At 46.0% G+C, this 21,004-nt stretch overlaps 1 protein-coding gene across 1 annotated transcript in view; it reads right to left on the bottom strand.

Moving 5' to 3' along the window:
* Positions 1-1,570: 1,570 nt before the first annotated feature.
* The window catches only part of LOC109935002 (rho-related GTP-binding protein RhoG), a 27,288-nt gene continuing 7,854 nt past the window's right edge, over positions 1,571-21,004 (bottom strand). The window contains exon 2 of the mRNA XM_020533681.2: positions 1,571-4,787. Within this exon, the coding sequence (XP_020389270.1) occupies positions 4,174-4,749 (576 nt within the window). The 5' untranslated portion in view covers positions 4,750-4,787 and the 3' untranslated portion in view covers positions 1,571-4,173. The remainder of the gene's footprint in view (positions 4,788-21,004) is intronic.

The raw sequence follows: 21,004 nt of genomic DNA, 5'->3' as shown, positions 1-21,004 counted from the left end.
TTCATTGTTCCCCTTTTTGTCACTGAGCAGAGCCATCAATACAGTAGCTGCACATCATCGAGGCACACAGCAGCAAAGGGAAGTGGGTGACAATCAGATCCACAGTGGGCCGTGATTGTGACAGCTCTGAAAAAGTGGAAGAATCAAGCGAGTGCAGGTGGATCAATTATTATATAGCCTTTGTTCACCAGGCCCACTCTAATGTCTTGCTGAGATGTTATGGATTCACATCCCACACTGGAGACTGAGGAGGGATAAACCAGTCTGAGCCTTTTGGTGTAATGTACATGCCGCACTGTCAGAGGGTCAGTGCTGAGGGAGCGCCGCGCTGTTGGAGGGTCAGTGTCGCGCTGTTGGAGGGTCAGTGCTGAGGGAGTGCCACACTGTCGGAGGGTCAGTGCTGAGGGAGCGCCGCGCTGTTGGAGGGTCAGTGCCACACTGTCGGAGGGTCAGTGCTGAGGGAGCGCCACGCTGTCGGAGGGTCAGTGCTGAGGGAGCGCCGCGCTGTTGGGAGGGTCAGTGCTGAGGGAGTGCCACACTGTCAGAGGGTCGGTAGTGGAGGTAAATCTCTGGAGGTCATTTCATTGAAACATACAAGACTCTTAAGGGCCGTGATAGGGCAGACATTGGTAGGTTGTTTTCCGTAAACTGGAGAGCCTGAGACAGGGTCATGTATCTCGTTTAGCAAGTGATAATTTCAGACTAAGGGGAGAATAAATGCTCTTCACTGGAGGACTGTGAATCTCTGGATTGTCCACCCCTGGGAACTGCGGATGCTCAGTCACTGTATATTCCAGAGGGAACAGATCCTTGGCTTTTTGGACATTGCAGGCTATAAATAGGGTATGTGGAGTGAGTAGGAGATGAGGTTCAGGGTTAAGGACAACCATGACTGCATTGAATGGTGCAGCAGACCTGAAGGGCCAAGTGGCTTTCTCCTGCTTGGATTTCTTCAGTGTTTTGAAGAAAAACTGATCAGTCCCATTGTTGGGACTCTCGGTCCCTGCACAGCAGCAACTACAGTTTACAAATGTTACACCAAATGCTTTACAAAATGCTTCATAGGCAGAGGGTGTGAACAGATCCAGAGTGAATACGGATTGAGAATGTGAAACAGCGGATGGTGTAGATATCCCTATGTGAATGTGGTCGGTATTTACTGACAAAAATCAGTCTGGGAATTTCCAGTTGTTCTCCCAGCAGTAATAGTTTTTCACAGGAGACAGTTCCAGCTTTCCACACCCCTGAATGTTTCCTGACATCATCTGGCTGACATGTTAAGGTTCAGCCCCTTGTTCTGGAATCCGTTCACCAGAGGAAATAGTTTCTCTCTTAACAACCCTATCAAACCCTTTAATCATCTTAAATCTCTTGATTAGATCACCCTTTCATCTTCTAAACTCGAGGGATTACAAACAGAGGGCAAGTGACCTGCCCTTGTCAAACAGCCTTTCATCTTGTAGCAACTGGTCAGCTACAGTCAGGCAAAGGAAACAAATCTAACGCCAGGCTTCAAAATGCTGGCCCGTCACTATGACAACACTAGGCCATTCGATCTCAGAACTAGCAACATAAGCCAATAATAAAGCCTTTATTAGCTCAAAAATTAAAACAATGCAATGTCAGAGAAATTAAACATTCCAGCAAAAGAAAGCATACTTCAAAAGATTACACATTATAGATTTACAAAAGAGCAGATTGAGTTTGTTACATCCATTTTTTAATCAAGAAGACTTTGTTTTAAAAAGCACCTAATTTATCAGGACATTGTAGCAGGTTAAGGGGTGAGGTAAATGTTAAGCTGCAGGGGCAACTGTAAAATTAAGGCTTCATTATAATCTCTGTCGGAGAGAGCATATGTGAATGATGCCTCAAAGGTTTGAAGCTGAGCTTTGGACAGGGGTCGTTATTTCTGTATAATGCCTGCTGCAAATAGGTCATTCAACCGTATGAGCTGCAAGACAAGCAAGAGTGAGCCCACATAGAAGGAGCTGAAGTGAGAAGACACAGGGTGATGTTGGGGGTGGGGGTAGCTCGAGTGAGGTGGATTGTATTTCAGTGGCTTATTGGAGTTTGGTGGCAGTTGTTTTAGGAACCATGATTTCAGCCCAAGGCTCCTGGGAGGCACGTGTTATATTTAATGAAGTTGCCTCACGCAAAGGTGGATTGGGGTTGGGGTTGGGATTGCGGGGGTGCTCAGCAGGATTAGGGAAAGCATCATAGCACCTCTCAGTTGGTCTCAGCTCTGGTTGGACATGCATCAGGGTGGGTAGTGGTTATCCAATGGATTTCTAACCACCCGCTGTCCATGTTCCTGCCATTGGCCAGATCTTCACTGTTCCTCTCCCAATCACAAAGGCCACAGTCTCAAATTCCCCACCTTATCCAATTCCATTTGACCTGACCTTCATGTCAAGCAATTATTGCAACATCAACATTCTTACAAGTTAAAATAAATGGTCAAAAGAGACAAGACATTGCTGTTTTAAAAAGACCACCAAGCCCCTATTACTTTTCATCGAGGTTTTGTTTGGAAAGGGGGGGTTGTATGGGGAAAAGGTTGAGGGGCGGTGAAGAGGGTTGTGGAAGCTTCTGGACGGAAAGCAAATCCAAAATTGGGGAATGCTAGAATATGGAGATCCCGCAGCTCCAGAGAGAGCCTGATCATTCTGGAGGTATCAGTATAACTTCTGTTGTTGAGGGAGCTCACTCTGGAAGCTCCTGGACTGTTCCGGTGTCTCTGTCCATCTTTAGAAGGCACTGGCTCCCAAGCGAATATCTCCATTTTCATCTGACTAATCAGACCGTGCAGCGGAGTTAATCCTTTTGAGTTCATCGGCAGAGTGGTTTACAGGTTACGACAGGAGGAGGGGACTGCTAAACCCACAGTATTGGAAGTGAAAGTGGTTTTGAATATTTATGGCAGGAAGAAGGGGATTGGGGACTGGTACCTTGTGTAAACCCGTACGGTGTGTCACAATCAGGACCATTCTGGTCCCCAACCTCCTCCTCCCCAGGAAATCTCCTCACACTCTCACTCCATCCACTGCCCAAGGCCTCTAGTGGTACACTGTCAGAGCCTCAACCTCCGAGTCAAACAGCAGGTCATCATTTTTAACATATCAAGCCCTATCTCACCCTGCCCTCCAGGGATGAAACAAAGCCACTGAACTGAAAGCAATCAATTTGGAAAGAGTTCACTGAGTCTCTTGTTCGGAATTGATTCTGGATTGGGAGTAAAACATCCTTACAAGATCTCCCAAAAATCTCAACCAGTCTAGGCTCAGGAGAGCTAGTGCAGTTGTGTTAAAGGTGAGAGGGGAGCCACTTGATTCTCCAGGGCTGGCTCACCTGGAGACTCTCGACCAGTGTGAGGTGGAGGTACAAGAAGATGCGGATAGGTTGAGGCAATGACTGAGGGTGTTCTTGCTAATCCATTGGGAGATGTGGACCATTCCTCATGAGCAGCTTGTTCCACGAGCAGGAATAAAGACAACGTCCAGTGGAACACCAGTTTGGAGGGAAGGTCCAAGGATGAACCATACACTAGGAGAACCCGGCTACAACCAGGAACCATGCTGGACACAGGGAGAAGGACTCTAGGACAGCAGACCTGCAATGACACCAGCTATCCTGCCAAGGATGTGGTCCCCTTCACACACTCCCAGATTCATCCAAAAATACAATGTGGAGGTGCCGTTGTTGGACTGGGGTGGACAAGGTCAGAAATCACACGACACCAGGTTATAGTCCAACAGGTTTATTTGAAATCACAAGCTTTTGTAGCACTCCTCGCTCATCATGAGAACGAAGGGATAGTGCTCTGAAAGCTTGTGATTTCAACTAAACCTGTTGGACTATAACCTGGTGTCGTGTGATTTCTGACCTCGTCTCAAAATACATGAGGCATGACTTTTCTACAGAGACAGGTGTGGGGGAAGAGGGGTGGGGGGGGTTTGGGGATGCAGAGATGTTGGGATCAGCATATTGGAAACCAGACCTATTGTAGATCTCTGTCCATGGCCACTCTCCTTTGAGTGTGGGACTTCCCAGGGACATTTCCTGGAGACTGGCACGGAGATTACAATGTCCTGACTGTGGCAAAACCAAGGGCAGGATTCGGGTGGGGTGAATGATGAGGTGGGGGGGAGGGGAGGGGGAGAGGAACCTTCCTCACAAAAGCACACAGGACCGTTTGCTTTTCACTGGAGCTGGGTTAATGACGGCTCTCACAGCCTCGGCAAACACCTCTTTAATTCCTTCCTGGTTGAGGGCAGAACACTCCATGTACTTCACAGCCTGTATCTGCTTGGCCAGCCCGTTGCCCTGGTGATGGGAGATGGGGCTCAGGCTCTGCTCCTTCAACTTCTTGATGGTCTCAGGGTCGTTCCGCAGGTCCTTCTTGGTGCCCACCAGAAGCATTGGCACATCTGGGCAGTGGTGGGTCACCTCAGGGTGCCACTTGTGGCGGACATTCTCATACGACGGGGGGCTGGCTATGGAGAAGCAGATGATGAAGACATCGGTCTGGGGGTAGGACAATGTCCTGAGTCTATCATACTCCTCCTGACCAGCAGTGTCCCACAGATTCAGGCTAACTGTCCGATTGTCTACCGTGATCTGCGCACTGTAGTTGTCGAAGACGGTTGGGATGTATTCCTTAGGGAAGGCGTTGGTGGTGTAACAGATCAGAAGGCAGGTCTTTCCAACTGCACCATCTCCCACCACCACACATTTAATGCTCTGCATTCCTGGGCTGTGGTAATCACCTTCTCACCATCAGCAACCTGCAAACCCACCAAAACAAAATCCAACATGTCAACAACTAGAGAACAAACCACCTTCCCCTCCCACAACCCACTCTGAACCTGCAGATAATAACATCAGCCACATTGCTGCAGCTCTGAGTCACATATTGGGCCAGACTGGATAAGGATGGCAGATTTCCTTTCCAAAAAGACTTTAGTGAGCCAGATTGTTACAGCAATCGACAGTGGTTACATGGTCACCATTAGGCTAACTTGTAATTCCAGATTTTAATTAAATCCATCTGTCATGGTGGCATTCAGGTCCTAGATTCTCGATTACTCTCCCATTGACATTACTTTATCATCACTGTCTCCCCTTGAGGGAAAAGCTACAAGCATAGATTTACCAAAATAATACCTGAACTCTATGCTACAGAGAAAATGGAGGTGTCTTTCTAAGTACTTCGAAGGTTAAGGTGCAATTTGAAAGTTCTCAGAATACTATCGGTTACAGGGGTTGCTGAAGGAAAACAAATACTGTTGGTGGGGGAGTCTGGGATAAGGGGCAGAGAGAAAACATTACAACTGGATCTTTCCAGAATGAAATGTGGAAGGTCTCTGACACACAACAGTGGTCAGCGTGAGATCAGTTGCTCATTCTAAATCTGCTACGACTGATTTTTATCCAGTGATCAAAAACAAAACTGTGTCCTGAAGAAGGGTCACCAGACCCAAAACATTAACTCTTTTTTCCTTCACAGATGCTGCCAGACCTGCTGAGCTTGTCCAGCAACTTCTGTTTTTGTTCCTGATTAACAGCATCCACAGTTCTTTCGGTTTTTATCCAGTGATGTTAGAGACGGTGTTTGGAGGTACATTGCAGATCAGTCGGGATCTTGCTGAACTGCAGGACAGTCCCCTAGGGGCTGAAAGGCCTGCTCCAGTTCCAACGTTCTGATCACAGTACTGAAAAACCCATCTGGCTCATTATTGTTCTTTCCAGAAAGCTGGAACCAGAGGTTTGGTGCCAATGTTCACACTGCTCCTCAACCTCTAACCCATTGGGGCACTGAGCCATGCCTCATTACACTTTTCCTCAGAAGGCTGACAAACCCCACAGATGGAGGTCATTCTGACACGGCCAGTGGTCAGGAAAGGAGGGTGTGGTTGTATGGGAGGCAGCTATGGGCACTCAGTGAGGGACCTTTGTCCCAGCAATGGGCCAACAGTGACATGGCTCATCGCAAACTGTGTAGACCAGAGTGTGGAATGCAGCAAGGGTGAGCAAACCTATTACAGCCTGGTCACTGAGAATATTCAAGGCTGCGATTGACAGATTGTTGATCAGGAAGAGAAACGCGGGTTATGGCGAAAATGCAGGAAAGTGGAGTCTGGGATTGTCAGATCAGCCATGATCTCATCGAATAGGGAACAGATTTGGTGGGTGGAATGGCCTACTTCTGTTCCAATATCTTCCAATCTGCACTAACCGAGGACTTCCTGATCATGTTCTCAAATCATGCGAAAGATGGCCACATCAACACTGCACGGCTCCCTCAGTACAAATTCCACCAGGGTCAGTGCTGGCTGCTGGGATAACAGTCTCACTTTTCAGACTGAATGTCAAGGGTCACAGAATCTAGACCAGTGCTCCCAGTGCCGAGGGTGCGCCGCGCTGTTGGAGGGTCAGCACTGAGGGAGCGCCGTGCTGTTGGAGGGCCAGCACCGTCCCACGTACGTACTGCTGTTTTGAAGATGACTGGGGCAACAGTGATGGTGTCCTTGTTCCTTGGCATCAGTGTTTACTATGTGGGCCGCAAAATGGTTTGGGATGTCTTCTACCTGTGGAAGGTGCTATCAAAATGCGAGTTCTTTCCTTTTTCCTCACTTAGTCTCATGGGTTAACAAAAGTGACAATTAAGGGCTGGTCTGAAACAGTTGAAAATAACTCCTTAATTATCTATCTGCAAGGGAGAACACAGGCCAGTGTTAATCTGATACTCTGATAAAGCGGGTATCCAGGGAGCAGCCTGTTTAGACACTGTCTTCCTGGTGATTTGCTCAGTGGATGCAGGGTGTGTTTACACTTAGCCAACAACATGCCATGTCTCTGCGCTCAGACTCCAACAACATGTCAGCAATAGGGAGAACTCTGCGCAGAGCTGTGTCACTCTGCGCAGAGCTGTGTCACTCTGCTCTGTCTGGCCCTGAGCCAATGCCTCTTGCGTCCTACAGCAGTAGCCCTCCCCACCGGGCCCTGTCAACCCCAGCCAGCCTGAGCCCATCAAACCCCTCTTCGATTCCCAAACCTCCTCATAGGCCAATTCTGTTCTGACCAATGCACTGACCGAAAGTACTGCTCTGACAGACCCCGACTCCCTGGTTCTGTGTCAGTGACAGCAGGAATAAGTCTTGGCTCAGGGCCCCAGAGGTTAGACGTGGGGGTGCAGAAAGAATTATTAACCTGGGCACCAAGTCTCTGGCTTCTTCTCAGTGCAGAGACTCTGAGAAAGTCACCTTGATCTGTACAAAATGGGATATCAGAGTGGAATGTAACCTCATTGGTTCTGGAATCCACCCGGGCCTGAAGCTGATCTTACAGTTTCTCTAAAGCTCTGGTTGTAGGCCCCATCTGGAGTAACTGGGCTCACACCCAAGGCCCACACCTCACAAGGAATAGCAGCCCCAGGAAGGGAGTGGCATGGATTCACCACAATGAGCCCAGTGATAAAAAGGTTAATTTTACAAAGACAGGTCTCTTAGAGTTGGCTGGTATCCCTCCAATGCAGAAAATGAAGTGATGAAAAAAAGAGATTAGAAGGGTTGGGTAGCTCCTCTGTAGTAACCCTATTTCCTCTGGGAGGAGGAGAGGGGACGGGGCGGGGGCAGGAGTGGGGAGAGGCAGAGGAGAGTGGCGAGAGTAGGGGAGTGCAAGGCTGGGGAGAGGGAACTCTCTCCCTCTCACCAAAAAGCAGGCAGCTGTTGATGCTGAGGGGGTTGATACTCCAAAATCTGACAAAGTTGTTAACATTCAGCCTCAGAAGGAGGTACTGTATCAGGATAACAGTCTGGTCAGCAAGGTCTGTTAAAGGGACTCAAAGGCGGAAAGTGAAGGGCAGACAGGTTTATGGAGGGAGTGTCAGAGCTCAGGGCCCAGGCAGCTGAAGGCACCGCTGCCGTTGAGAATGTAGTGGGAATCGGGAGATGCTCAAGGAACCAGAATTGGAAGAAGTGCAGAAACCACACAGGGTCATGGCTCAAGAGATAAGGAAGGGCCAAGGCTATGGGTGGATCTGAACTAAGACAAGGACAAACAAAAATTTTAAACTTAAGATTAGGAACCAGCAGAGGGGCGTGAGAGATTAGTGAAGGGGACCTGGATCTGGGTAACAGAGTTTTGAACAAGGAAAGATCTAATTGTACTGGGGGCAGTTCAAAGAAGGAGGTTTATCAGGTTAAAACCTGGAATCGGTGGGGAGTACTTGCGGAAAGGTTAGGCAGTCTGGATCTACAGGAGTTTCGAAACGTGACAGGGACTTGATTGAAACATACAGAATTCTGAGGGGCGGCTGGGGGGTGTGGTGGATGTGTAAAGGATGGTTCCTCTTGTGGGAGAATCTAGAACAAGGGGTCACCATTTAAAATCAGGGGGCATCCATTTAAATCAGACATTAGGAGAAACTCTTTTCCCTCAGAGGGTTTGGGATTGTTCTTGAAAAGCTGATGGAAGGAGAGTCATTGGATATTTTAAAGGCAGAGGTGGAGAGATTCCTGGAGTGAGGGGTGAAAGGTTATCAGGAGCTGGTGGCAATGTAGACTGATTGGATCTGCCATGACCATACTGACCAGCAGAGCTCAAGGGGCTGAATGTCCTACTCCAGCTCCTGATATGTAGGTTTGTTTGACATTATGGATGACAGTCGGGGGCAGGATTGAGAATCAGTAGATCACTCTCATTGATTTGAAGACTAGATGGTTTCCTTTGACTTTTGTGAAACTCTGAAAGGAACAAACACAAGTTTCCTGGCGTCACTGTTACATAGGATCCCAACTCTTTACCACGATGGCACAATGATTGGATCTCAGTCGGGGAATCTAAAACCAGGGGCATGATTTTAAAAATAAACAGCAAAGTCGCTTAGGTCTGAAACAAGGAGAAACTATTTTACTGGGAGGGTTGTGAACTTTGGGAGTTCTCTACCACAGAGCGCTGTTGGAGCTCAGTCTTTGAAGATGTTTGAGGTAGAGATCGGTAGATTTCTCTAAAACAGGGCGGGGGGGTGGCAGAATACAGGGGTATGGGGTGAGGAAAAGGCATTGAAGTGTGCTGTCAGCCATGGTTGTATGGAATGGTGGGATAGACTCGATGGGCTGAATGACCTGTCAGTAGCACATCCCTATCCTTGTGCCCTTTTCCAAACAGCAAACACTGAAACTTGAAAGGATTCAGAAAAGATTTATGAGGATGTTGGCAGGATTGGAGGGTTTGAGCTATAGGGAGAGGCTGAATAGGCTGGGGCTATTTTGCCTGGAATATCGGAAGCTGAGGGGTGACCTTACAGAGGTTTATAAAATGATGAGTGGCATGGATAGGGTAAATAGACAAAGTTTTTTCCCTGGGGTGTGGGGAGTCCAAAACTAGAGGGCGTAGGTTTAAAGTGAGAGATGAAAGATTCAAAACGGGCCTAAAAGGTAACTTTTTCACGCAGAGGGTGGTGCGTGTATGGAATGAGCTGCCAGAGGAAGTGGTGGAGGCTGGTACAATTATAACATTTAACACAGGCATCTGGATGGGTACATGAATAGGAAGGGTTAAGAGGGAAATTGGCCAAATGCTGGCAAATGGAACTAGATTAATTTAGGATATCTGGTCAGCATGGACGAGTTAGACTGAAGGATCTGTGTCCATGCTGTACAGCTCTAGGACTCAGTGACTGTAAAATCCCACTGGACTGTGCTTCCACTGTAGCCTGGCCCACATTCCCCTGTGGCAGTAGGTGTTGCTCTCCCTGCCCCTGGTTCAGATTTGATTATTAAAAGGGTTTGAGCTTGAAAACAGACTGATGTTTCTGCTAAGGACTCTGTATTCATTCAGCAGAACATGACCTGAGCGTGCCTTGCAAACGTGGTTAGTTCCTAACGGCCTGGGGAGCAATTACATTACAGCGAGTACTTCCTGACAGCAATGCCAGCACCTTGCTCTGGGGTGACTCATTAACTCTGGCTGTTAGAGTCACTTGCAGTAACTGTGCAGGCAGACTCTCTGTCTGCCTCAAATGGAACACAGCTTCAGAAATGACTGCAGGGGAAAGGCCCACTTACTCTGTCTACATCGTGTTGGTGAAGAGAGGGAAAACCCAGAAACGTGGCTCATGGGAAGACAAGTCAGTACTGAGCTGGGGTTGAATTACACTGGGACATAAGAGGCCATTCAGTCCCCAAAACCTGTCCTGCTATTCAATGAAGTCAAGGCTGATCTGAATCTTAACCATGGTTTCTACATTGGTGGATTATCAAGGAGCTCTGGGTAACACCAGCTGGAGAGAAGACCATAGACATAGGAGCAGAATTGGGCCATTTGGCCCATCAAGTCTGGTCCACCATTCATTCAAGGCTGAAATGTTTCTCAACCCCATTCTCCTGCCTTCTCCCCGTTCCTGGATCCCCTTACCAATCAAGAACTTCTCTATCTCTGTCTTAAATACACTCAGTGACTTGGCCTCCACAGCCCTCTGTAGCAATGAGTTGCACAGATTCACCACCCTCCTCATCTTAGTTCTAAAGCATCATCCCTTCACACTAAGGCAGTGCCCTTGGGTCCTGGTCTCTCCTAGTCGTGGAAACATCTTCTCTGTGTCCACTCTATCCAGGCCTCTCAGTATTCTGTAAGTTTCAATCAGATCCCCCACTGACCCTTGTTCACTGAAGGGGGTTGGAGGAGGAGAGAGAGCCCCAGATTCTGACTCTCTTCCCCCACCCCAAGGAGCAGCTTCCTGACTCCCCCACTGAATGGCCTTTGCTGTGAGCCCCCCACCAGAAGAAATAGATTCATTCCATTGACCCAGTCAAACACTTCAGTCATCTTAATCTTTGATCATTTTAAACCTTCTGATAAGATCATCCCATCATCTTCTATATGCAAGGGGAAGGAAGACTGGGTCTGAGAGACTCGTCCTCAGAATTTTACCCTTTTGCTCTTCGGATCGTTCTGCTCCCTCCCGAAGGCTGCTGTCCCCTCATGAGGTGTGGGACATGGGTGTGAGCCCAGTGACCCTGGTCGTGGATCTACACCCAAAGCTTCAGAGAAACTATAATATCAGCTGTGGGCCCTAGTGGCTTCCACATCTTTAGACAAAGGACAATATTCCAGAACTCCTTTTCATTATTTTAACAGCCAAACTATTGCAGTAAAACCTGCTGTACCAGGAGACTGCCTCAGGGATTTAGTGAAACAATGGCCCCTCCCTCACCATGGAGGGAATTCAGCCTGTATCAGCTTGTCCCAGCTGGAACCACCTCATTCTCTCACTTTCAGTCTATAGACCCACTGAGACACAGAGGGGGCGCCGCACTGTCGGACGGTCAGCGCCGAGGGAGCGCCGCACTGTCGGAGGGGAAATTTTCTAATGAAAGATTAAAATGAGAGTTGGTGTGGCCTCTGAGGCAGGTGTAACAGATCCCACGGACACTTTTTCTTCGGCGAATATTTATACTTCTTATTGAACGTTTCAAAAATGATGTTTATTGGGTCACTACAATGCTGTTTGTGGGATCTTGCTGTGCTCTTCCCACATTACAACAGTGACATCACGTTAAAAATACTTCACTGGCAGTAAAAGTTTCTGAGAACCCGTAAGGCTAGGGAAATTGCTGGTAAAAGGCCTGGCTCATGTCTTAGCTTCCCCGATTCTGGCCACTTCGCATGTGAACAAACCACCAAGGGCAAACACAAGAAACCAGTGTTCCTTGTTTTGGGTGGTTGTGGTTTTGTTTGAGCCTTGTTACTAAGCCAAACCTGGATGTAAACTGGTTTTCAGAAATCCTGGGAATTAGAGTGGTGTGAATGGGAAACCTGAGACCAAAGGGAGTGGCTGGTGTGAATTGCTGTTGCACTAAAGAGGAACATAAGAACAATCTCATAAGAAACAAAAGCAATAGACCATTTGACCCATCAAGTCTGTTCCACCATTCAATATGATCTCCGCAATCCCATATAATGCAAGTCACAGGCATCTATAATCCTTGCAAAATGCAACTCATGGCATTAAACAGAATTTCCAGCACAGAAATAAGCCACAAAGAAAAACAGAAATTGTTGGAAAAGCTCAGCAGGTCTGCCAGCATCTAAAGAGAGAAATCAGAGTTACCGTTTCGGGTCCTCAGAACAACAATAGGCCATTTAGCCCAACCGCGTTGTGCCCCAATTCACTCCAGCCTCCTCCCATTCAGTCTTCATCTCACCATATTAATCTATTCCTCCTGTCCCTTTTCCCTCATATGTTTACTGAGCTAAGGATAAAACTATTTGAGATTGAGTTTTAATTAATAATGCCATAGGAATAGATACACTGAAAAACAGTGATCGTAATACAATTGAACCCCATGTTAAGCTTGAAATCCACATAGTCAAATTCAAAACGAGAATCTTAAACTGATACAAAGCTAATTACATTAGTCTGAGGGGAGAACTGGCCTTTTGATTAGCGGAAGAGCCTTATTGAAAAGTAAAGAACAGTACAGCTCTGAAGGTGCGGAGACAAACAAAAGCAGAAATTGTTGGAGAGACTCCACAGGTTTGGCAGCATCTGGGGAACTGTACAAGGTGCTGAGGAGACCAAATCTGGAGTGCTGTGAGCAGTTTTGGTCTCTTGTTTAAGAAAATATATTATTTCAGTGGAGGGAGATCAGGGAAAATTCACTATGATGCTCCCTGGTACGGAGGGATTGACTTATGAGCAAAGATTAAACAGGTTGGGACTCACTAGAGTTTAGAAGAATGAGAGGTGATCTCAGTGAAACATACAGGATTCCTAAGGGGCTTGACAGGGTAAATACAGAGAGGATGTTTTCCCTCATGGGAGAGTCTGGGACCAGAGGACATAATCTCAGAATAAAGGGGCACTAATTTAACACTGAGGGGAATTTCTTCTCTCAGAGGGTTACGAATCTTTGGGACTCCTTCCCAGCTGTGGGGGCAGAGTTCTTGTGTGTATTTAACACTAAAATTGATTGATTGAGTCAGTCAGGGAATCGGTTATAGGGAAAGGGCAGGAAAGCGGACATGGGAATGTTTGATCAGCCATGATCCTATTGAACAGTGGAGCAGGCTCAAGGGACTGAATGGTCTCCTATTGTTCCTATTTCTTATGGAGACAACAGTCAACATTTTGAGTCCCATGATCTGACGATGGGTGAATGATCGATGATGTGTCAAAACGCCCGGCCTGAGTACTGTGGCAGAGTGGGAGTTTTTTTCTTTATTCATTCATGGGATGAGGGCATTGCTGGCTGGGTCAGCATCTATTGCCCATCCCTAATTGCCCAGAGGGCAGTTGTGAGTCAACCACATTGCTGTGAGTCTAGAGTCACATGTCAGCTAGATCAGGTAAGGATGGCAGTTTCCTTCCCTAAAAGGACATCAGTGAACCAGACGGGTTTTTCCAGACAATCGGCAATGGATTCATGGTCTTCCAGATATTTCTGAATTCAAATTCCAACAGATGCCATGGCGGGATTCGAACCCAGGTCCCCAGAACATTACCTGAGTCTCTGGATTAACAGTCCAGCGATAATACCACTAGGCTGTTGCCTCCCCTAGGAGTGGTCAGTGAGTGGGTCTGGAGTTAGAGGGTGGAGGTGGACATGGGGGAAAGAGAACAGCTCCTGATCCTCAGCAGCGGAATTGAGTGAGCTGGGTCTGATTGCTTCACCCAGGGAGATGTCAGAATTGCAATGTCGAAAGGGTTTCCAAACACAAGCAATTATTCCATCAGCTTCCTCACTGTCAGCAGAAAACAGCAGAGAAGGCCTGACCAGAGCAAAGGGTGTGGACTTGATTCTCACAGACTGGGATCTTTCATCATCTCAAACCAAACCAGCACAAAACTGTCCAAAGGAAATCATGATAATTTTTTTTTGAAGAGCTAACAAAAAGGCTCAATCAGGGTAATGCTGTTGATGTGGGGTACATGGGCTTCTGGAAGTTGTTCGATATAGTGCTACACCACAGCCTTGTGGGGAGAGTTACAGTCCATGGTATGAAAGGGACACTAGCAATGTGGATATAAAACTGGCTAAGAGGCAGGAAACAGTGTAATGGTCATTGGGGAAAAAAAACAGAAGTTGGTGGAAAAACTCAGCTGGTCTGGCAGCATCTGTGAAGAAAATCAGAATCAACATTTTGGGTCTGGTGACTCTTCTTCAGACTGATCATTGGGTATCTTTTCAGGCTGGTGGAAGGTTTGTAACAGAGTTCCCCAGGGGTCAGTATTCGGAACCCTTGCCTTTTCTTGACATATGTCAAAGGCTTAGACCTTGTGGTACAGGTCACAGTTCTAAAATGTGCAGATGGTACAAGACATGGAAGCATTAGAAACCATGAGGAGGACACTGCAGACTTTAGAAGAATGTAGATAAGTTGGTGGAGTGGACATGTTTATTAATCAGGGCAGAGAGTACAAGAGTAAGGAGATGATGTTGATCCTGTGTATGATACTAGTCCACACTGCAGGAAGGAGGTGAACCCATTGGATAGAGTGCTGGAAATGATGTGAACCAATGTGAAACGTCATGGAAGAGCCTTCAGAGGATTAAGGCTGGGTTTCTTGCCTGTCCTGTTGGTTGTGCTATACTGCATACAGAAATAGCTGGAAGCTAATAAACAAGGCATGTGTGTATACATATATTGCACATTATGGTGCTAAAGGAAGATTTAATATTTACAGGTATTTCTAAAATCTTGTATTATCTGCAATCTTTGACTTGAATAGAATGATTTTTGTCAATGGGACAATAGGCACAACCAGTGTCCAATCAGATGAGGGTTTGGTTTGGGGTAGTCTGTGGTCTAGCAGCCACTATGATACAAGGGAGGAGTTATTTACCGGGATTTTGCCACACTGGAGGGTTTGAGTTATCAGGAAAAGCTGGATAGGCTGGGACATATTTCACTGGAGCGTAGGAGGCTGACGGGTGATCTTATAGAGGTTTATAAGGTCTTGAGGAACATAGATAAGGTGAATGGCAAAGGTCTTTTCCCTACAGTGGGGGAGTTCAAAACTAGTGGGAATATTTTTAAGCTGGATGGAGAAAGATTTACAAAGGACCCAAGAGGCAACTTTTTCCACACAGAGGGTGGTTAGTGTGTAGAATGAACTGCCAGAGGAAGTGGTAGATGCAGGTACAGTTACAACATTTAAGAGACATTCAGATAAGTACCTGAATAGGAAAGGTTTGGAGGGATATGGGCCAAACACAGACAAGGGGCATTAGTTTAGTTCGAGAACATAGTTGGCTTGGACGAGGTGGACCGAAGAGTTAGTGTCTGTGCTGTATGGCTCTAAGAAGAGGTTTGTGACAATGGTTCCAGGGATGAGAAACTTCAATTCCAAGTATAGATTGAAGAAGCTGGGACTGTTCTCCTTGGAAAGGAGAAGGTTGAGGGGAAATTTGATTGAGGTGTTCAGAATTATGAGGGGTCTGGACAAAGGGAACAGGGAGAAACTATTGCCAATGGGGGTGGGGAAAGGATGAAGAACCAGAGGCTGTGGATTAAAAGGGATTGATAAAAGAAGCAATGGAGACACAAGGAGGTTTAAACGGAGAAGGGGTTAGGATCCAGAATGTGTTGCTTTGGAGTCTGGGGGAGGCAGCATCAATAGAGGCTTTCAAATGGGAGAAAGGAGGCAAATGGCATAAGGTGAGCTGTTCATTCAGAGAGCCAGCACAGTTACAAAGGCTGAATGGCCACCTGGGCACCAATGTGATTCTATCCCAGTGGAATGGATGTGAACTGTCGCTCAGTGAACCACAGTCATCAGCTTCCACAAGTTAGGGCTAAGAATGATTCTGAATTTTAATCCTGTTCACTCACTAACACTGTCCTCAGCCCAACTCTGCAGGGTATCCATGGCAACAAACGCTGCTGTGATCGACACTTTCTCTCAAACAGAAACTGCAAATCTGGATAAGATCTGACCCCTGACCAAACAAGCCCTCAGCGCAGTTAAACACCAAGCAACACCACTAAATATAAACAAAACCACAGTCACACATTTCTCTTGCAGCTCTTAGAACCCCCTCAGGACCCCCAGATTACTTTATGGTCACCACCATGAGGTCAGAAACATGGCAGCCTTTTTTTTGCACAGCAAGATCCCATTAACAGCAACATGATAATGACCAACATCACGTGTTTTCAGAGATGTCGGATATAAGACCATATGATATAGGAGCAGAAGTAGGCCATTCAGCCCATCTTGTGGGGCTCATATTACGTATTTCTAACTGCTTCGCTATTACATACTTTAGAACAGACTCTAATATTTTCCCAAAAACAGATGTTAAGCTAACTGGCCTATTTTGTTTTCTGTCTCCTTTTTTCAAATAAAGGTGTTACATTGGCTGTTTTCCAATCAATGGGAACTTTCCAGAATCTATGGATTCCTGGAACATTACTGCCAGTGCATCCACTGTCTCTGTAAATCCTTCCTTTAATATCCTCGGGTGCATCCCATCAGGTTCAGGGGACCTATCAGTCTTTAGCCCAATTAGTTCCCTGAGAAATTTTCTTCAGTGATAGTTATTGTATTTCTTTCCTCTCCCTCTTGCCCCTGGATTATTTCATAATTTACAAATGCTACTAGTGTCTTCCACTGTGCAAACTGACACAAAGTATTTATTCACCTCCTCTATCCTTTCCTCATTCACATTATCTCCACAGTCTCATTCTCTGAGGGGCCTATGTTGACAGTGGCCCTTCTCTTCCTTTCCATAAATTTAAAGAAGCTCTTACTGTCTGTATTGATATTACTTGCAAGTTTACCCTCAAAGTTTATCTTGTCCCTCTTGATTTTTTTTTGGTCATCTTTTGTTGGTTATTAAACCTATCCCAATCCTCTGCCTGGTCATTAATCTTTGCCACGTTGAAAGAAAATGCATACAATTTGATGCTATCCCTAACTTCCCTGGTTAGCCATGGTTGACGTATTCCCTTTCTAGAATTGTTCTTCCTCACTGGGATATATCTTTGTTGTGAGCCATGAACTTTTCTCTTAAACAACTACCATTGTTCCTTACTGTCTGCTGTTAAATTCCTTCCCCAGTCCACCCCAGCCAGCTCTGCTCTCAGTCCTTTGTAATTATCTTTGTTTAAGTTTAGCATGGCTGTTTCCAATCCAACTTCCTCCCTCTCAAATGGAATACTAAATTCTACCATGTTATGGTCAAAGTTTCCATGGGAATTTTTAACTCTGACAGCGCGGTGCTCCCTCAGCGCTGACCCTCCGACAGCGTGGCGCTCCGTCCACGAATCTCTGCCAGGATAATGTGATGGTGTTGAAATCAAACACGACTGTCCGTGTCAGAGGCCCACGTGCAGCTCAGAGCCCTGATTGGTGTCGTATACAGACCCTTTCATCCTGCGCTCAGCCCTTAGTTGAGGGGTCGCCCTCAGTACGGGGTGGATCAGGAGCTTCACCTCCTGAAGCTGAGTGTAGTCCCATACCTCAGCTTGGTCTCGGCATTTAAACAACCAACTGATTGGTTAACCAGATCCCTTAAAGAGACAGGCCTCATCACAAACATCAACGGAGCATCTCCATGGGAGGTAGAATGACAGAAGGCTTACAGCACAGGAGGAGGCCATTCTGGTCTTCATGAATTTGCTGGCCTGGTGTGTGAATAAATCACTGGCCTTGATTTCTTTCTGTGGCAGAGAATTCCACAGGCTGCCCACTCTCTGGGTGAAGATATTTCTCCTCATCTCAGTCCTAAATGGCCTACTCAATATGCTGAGACTGTGACCCCTGGTTCTGTTCTCCCCCACCAATGGGTACATCCATCCTGTCTAGTCCCGTTGGAATTTTATAGATTTCGATATAATCCCTCCTCATTCTTCTAAACTCCAGTGAATATAGTCCTAATTGACTTAATCTCTCCTCACACATTTGTATGGTAAAAAAAACAGAAGTTGCTGGAAATGCTCAGCAGGTCTGGTGACCCTTCCTCAGAAATAAAGTCATTTAAGACAGAGTTCTGAGGAAGGGACACCAGACTCGAAACGTTAACTCTGATTTTTTTCTTCACAGATGCTGCCAGACCTGCTGAGTTTTTCCAACAACTTCTGTTTTTGTTCCTGGTTTACAGCACCTGCAGTTCTTTTGGTTTTTAATTAGTTTGGTAAACTTTTGCTGTGCTCCCTCTTTTGCAAGAATATCCTTCCTCAGGTAAAGAGATCAAAACTGCATACATTATTCCAGGTACGGTCTCACCAATTCCCTGTATAATTGCAGCAAGACATCCTTGTTCTTGTACTTGAATCCTCTCACTATGAAGGTTTACATACAGTTTGCCTTCTTCACTGTCCGCTGCACGTGTGAGCTTACTTTCATTGACTGGTGTACGAGGACACCAGTGTCTTGTTGCATATTCCCCTCTCTCAATTTACAGTCATTCAAATAATAATCTGCCTTCCTGCTACCAAAGTGGATAATCACACATTTACCCACATTATACAGCTTCTGTCATTGTCTACTCAGCCTGTACAAGTTACACTGTAACATCCCTGCATCCTTTTCACTCACTTAAATCATTAACATATATTGTGAATAGCACTGATCCATGTGATACCCCACTCGTCACTGCTTACCATTCAGAAATAGACCCATTTATTCCTGTTCTTTGCTTCCTGTCTGCCAACCAGTTCTCTATCCATCTCATCGCCAATCCCATACACTTTAATTTCACACATTAATCTCTTATGTGGGACTTTGCTGAAAGGCCAAATAAACCACATCCACTGGCTCCACCTCATCAACTCCACTGGTTAAATCCTTGAAGAATTCCAGCAGATTTGTCAATTGTGATTTCCCTTTGTAAATCCATGGTGACTGGCTGATTCCACCACTGTTTCCTAAATGCTTGCCATAAATCCTTTACAGTAGGTTTTAGCATCTTCCCCAGTACCAACATCAGACTGACTGGTCTATAATTCCCTGTTTTCTCTCTGCCTCCCTTTTTGAATAGTGGGGTTACGTCAACTACCCTCCAATCTGTGGGAACTGTTCCAGGGTCTAAAGAATCTTGGAAGATGACACCAATGCACCCAGTTTTTCTAGGGCCACTTCCTTAAGTACTCTCGGATGTAGATGATCAGGAACTGGGGATTTATTGGCCTTCAATCCCATTAATTTCCCCAACATTTCCCTCCTAATACTGATTTCCTTCAGTTCCTCCCTCTCAGTAAACCCTGTGTTATTTGAGTCCTCCTTTTTGAAGACACAGTGAAGTGTGAATTTAGTTTGTCAGCCAATTCTCTGTTACCCATTATAAATTCCCCCATTTCTGATTGTGGGACCTACATTAATCTTCACTAATCTTTCTCTTTACAAAACTAAAGAAACTTTTACAGTCAGTTCTCATGTTCCCTGCAAGATACACTCATTCTCTATTTTCCCCTTCTTAATCAATCCCTTGGTCCTCCTTTACTGACTTGTAAACTATTTCCAATCCTCAAGTATACTGTTATTTTCTTGCCAATCTGTCTGCCTCTTTTTTGCATGTCATACCCTCTAATGTACCTCCAACGTTGCCTGCTTTGGCCAGCGTTCTGTTTGCACTCTTGACCCACACAGGAATCAACAATTTTTGTAGTTCATCCATTTGTTTGCCATTGGCCTCTCCACCGTCAGCCCTCCCAGTAACATTTCCCAATCCATCATAGCCAATTCTTTGAGGAGGTAACAAGCAAGATAGGTAAAGGGGAAGCAGTGAATGTAATTCCTTTCGATTTTCAGAAGGTTTTTGATAAGATACCACACATTAGGCTGCTTAATATAAGAGCCCCTGGCGTGAATGACACAAAGACAGGTGAGAAGGCATGACATGAGCATGACACAGAGTCTGCAGAGGTCTATAGACAGGGTTAAGCAAGTGGGCAAAAACTTGGCAGATGGAATATGATGTGAGAAAATGTGAGGTTATGCATTTTGGTAGGAAGACTAGAGGAGTGGACTATTTGGTAGGAAGACTAGAGGAGTGGACTATTATTTACATGAAGAGAGATGCGGAAAATTACAGCACAGAGGGATTTGGAAATCCTCACCATGTATCACAACAAGATAGCGTCCAAATTTCAGGGGGTAATCAGGAAAGCAAATTAAACAGCTGTTGTCCCTGTTTCTAAGGAAAGACAGACTGTCATTGGAGGCAGAGAAGGTTTACTCTGCTGATCCCGGTGATGGAGGGACTGGATTGTCTAATGATAAGGTTCCAAACTCATGAACAAGAAACAAAATTAGGCCACTCGGCCCTTCGAGCCTGCTCCACCATTCAATAAGATCATGGCTGATCTGGTCTTAACTTCAATCTACATTCCTGCATATCCCGATGATCTTTCATCCCTTTGATCATCAATAATCTCTCTCTCTCTCCCTGCTTTCAAAATATTTAAAGATTTTGCATCAACCACCTTTTCAGAAAGGGAGTTCCAAAAGACTCAGCCCCCTCAATGGAAAAAGATTAACTAAGTTGGGCCTGTATTTATTGGAATGTAGAAAAATGAGAGTATTCTTTTTGAAACATACAAGAATCTTAGGAGACTCGACAGGGGAGATGCGGAAAGGTTGTTTCCCCTTGTGGGAGAGTCTAGGACCAGAGGGTGAGATGAGGAGGAATTCCTTCTCTCGGAGGGTCACAAATCTGTGAAATTCTTTATCACAGAGGGCTGTCAAGGCTAGGTCATTGAGTATACAGAAGGCTGAAATAGACAGATTTTTAGTCAGTATGGGAATCAAGGGTTATGGGGCAAAGGCAGGGAAGTGGAGTTGAGGATTATCAGATCAGCCAGGATCTCATTGCATGGCACAGCAGACTCAATGGGCTGAATGGCTTACTCCTATGTCTTACAGTCTCAACTGGTCACTATCTGTTCTGCCAACTTTAGTGCAGATCTACACTCGGGTCCTGTTTCTGGGTACCCTGCAGAGTTGTAGCTGATGTTTTATTCTCTCGCTCTTCACACACCACCACCCCCCCTC

Source organism: Rhincodon typus, chromosome 6 (genome assembly GCF_021869965.1).
Source record: "Rhincodon typus isolate 14 chromosome 6, sRhiTyp1.1, whole genome shotgun sequence".
Taxonomy (NCBI): Eukaryota; Metazoa; Chordata; class Chondrichthyes; order Orectolobiformes; family Rhincodontidae; genus Rhincodon; species Rhincodon typus.
The sequence above is the reverse complement of the archived record's forward strand: the minus strand, read 5'-3'. Positions and strand labels throughout refer to the sequence as shown.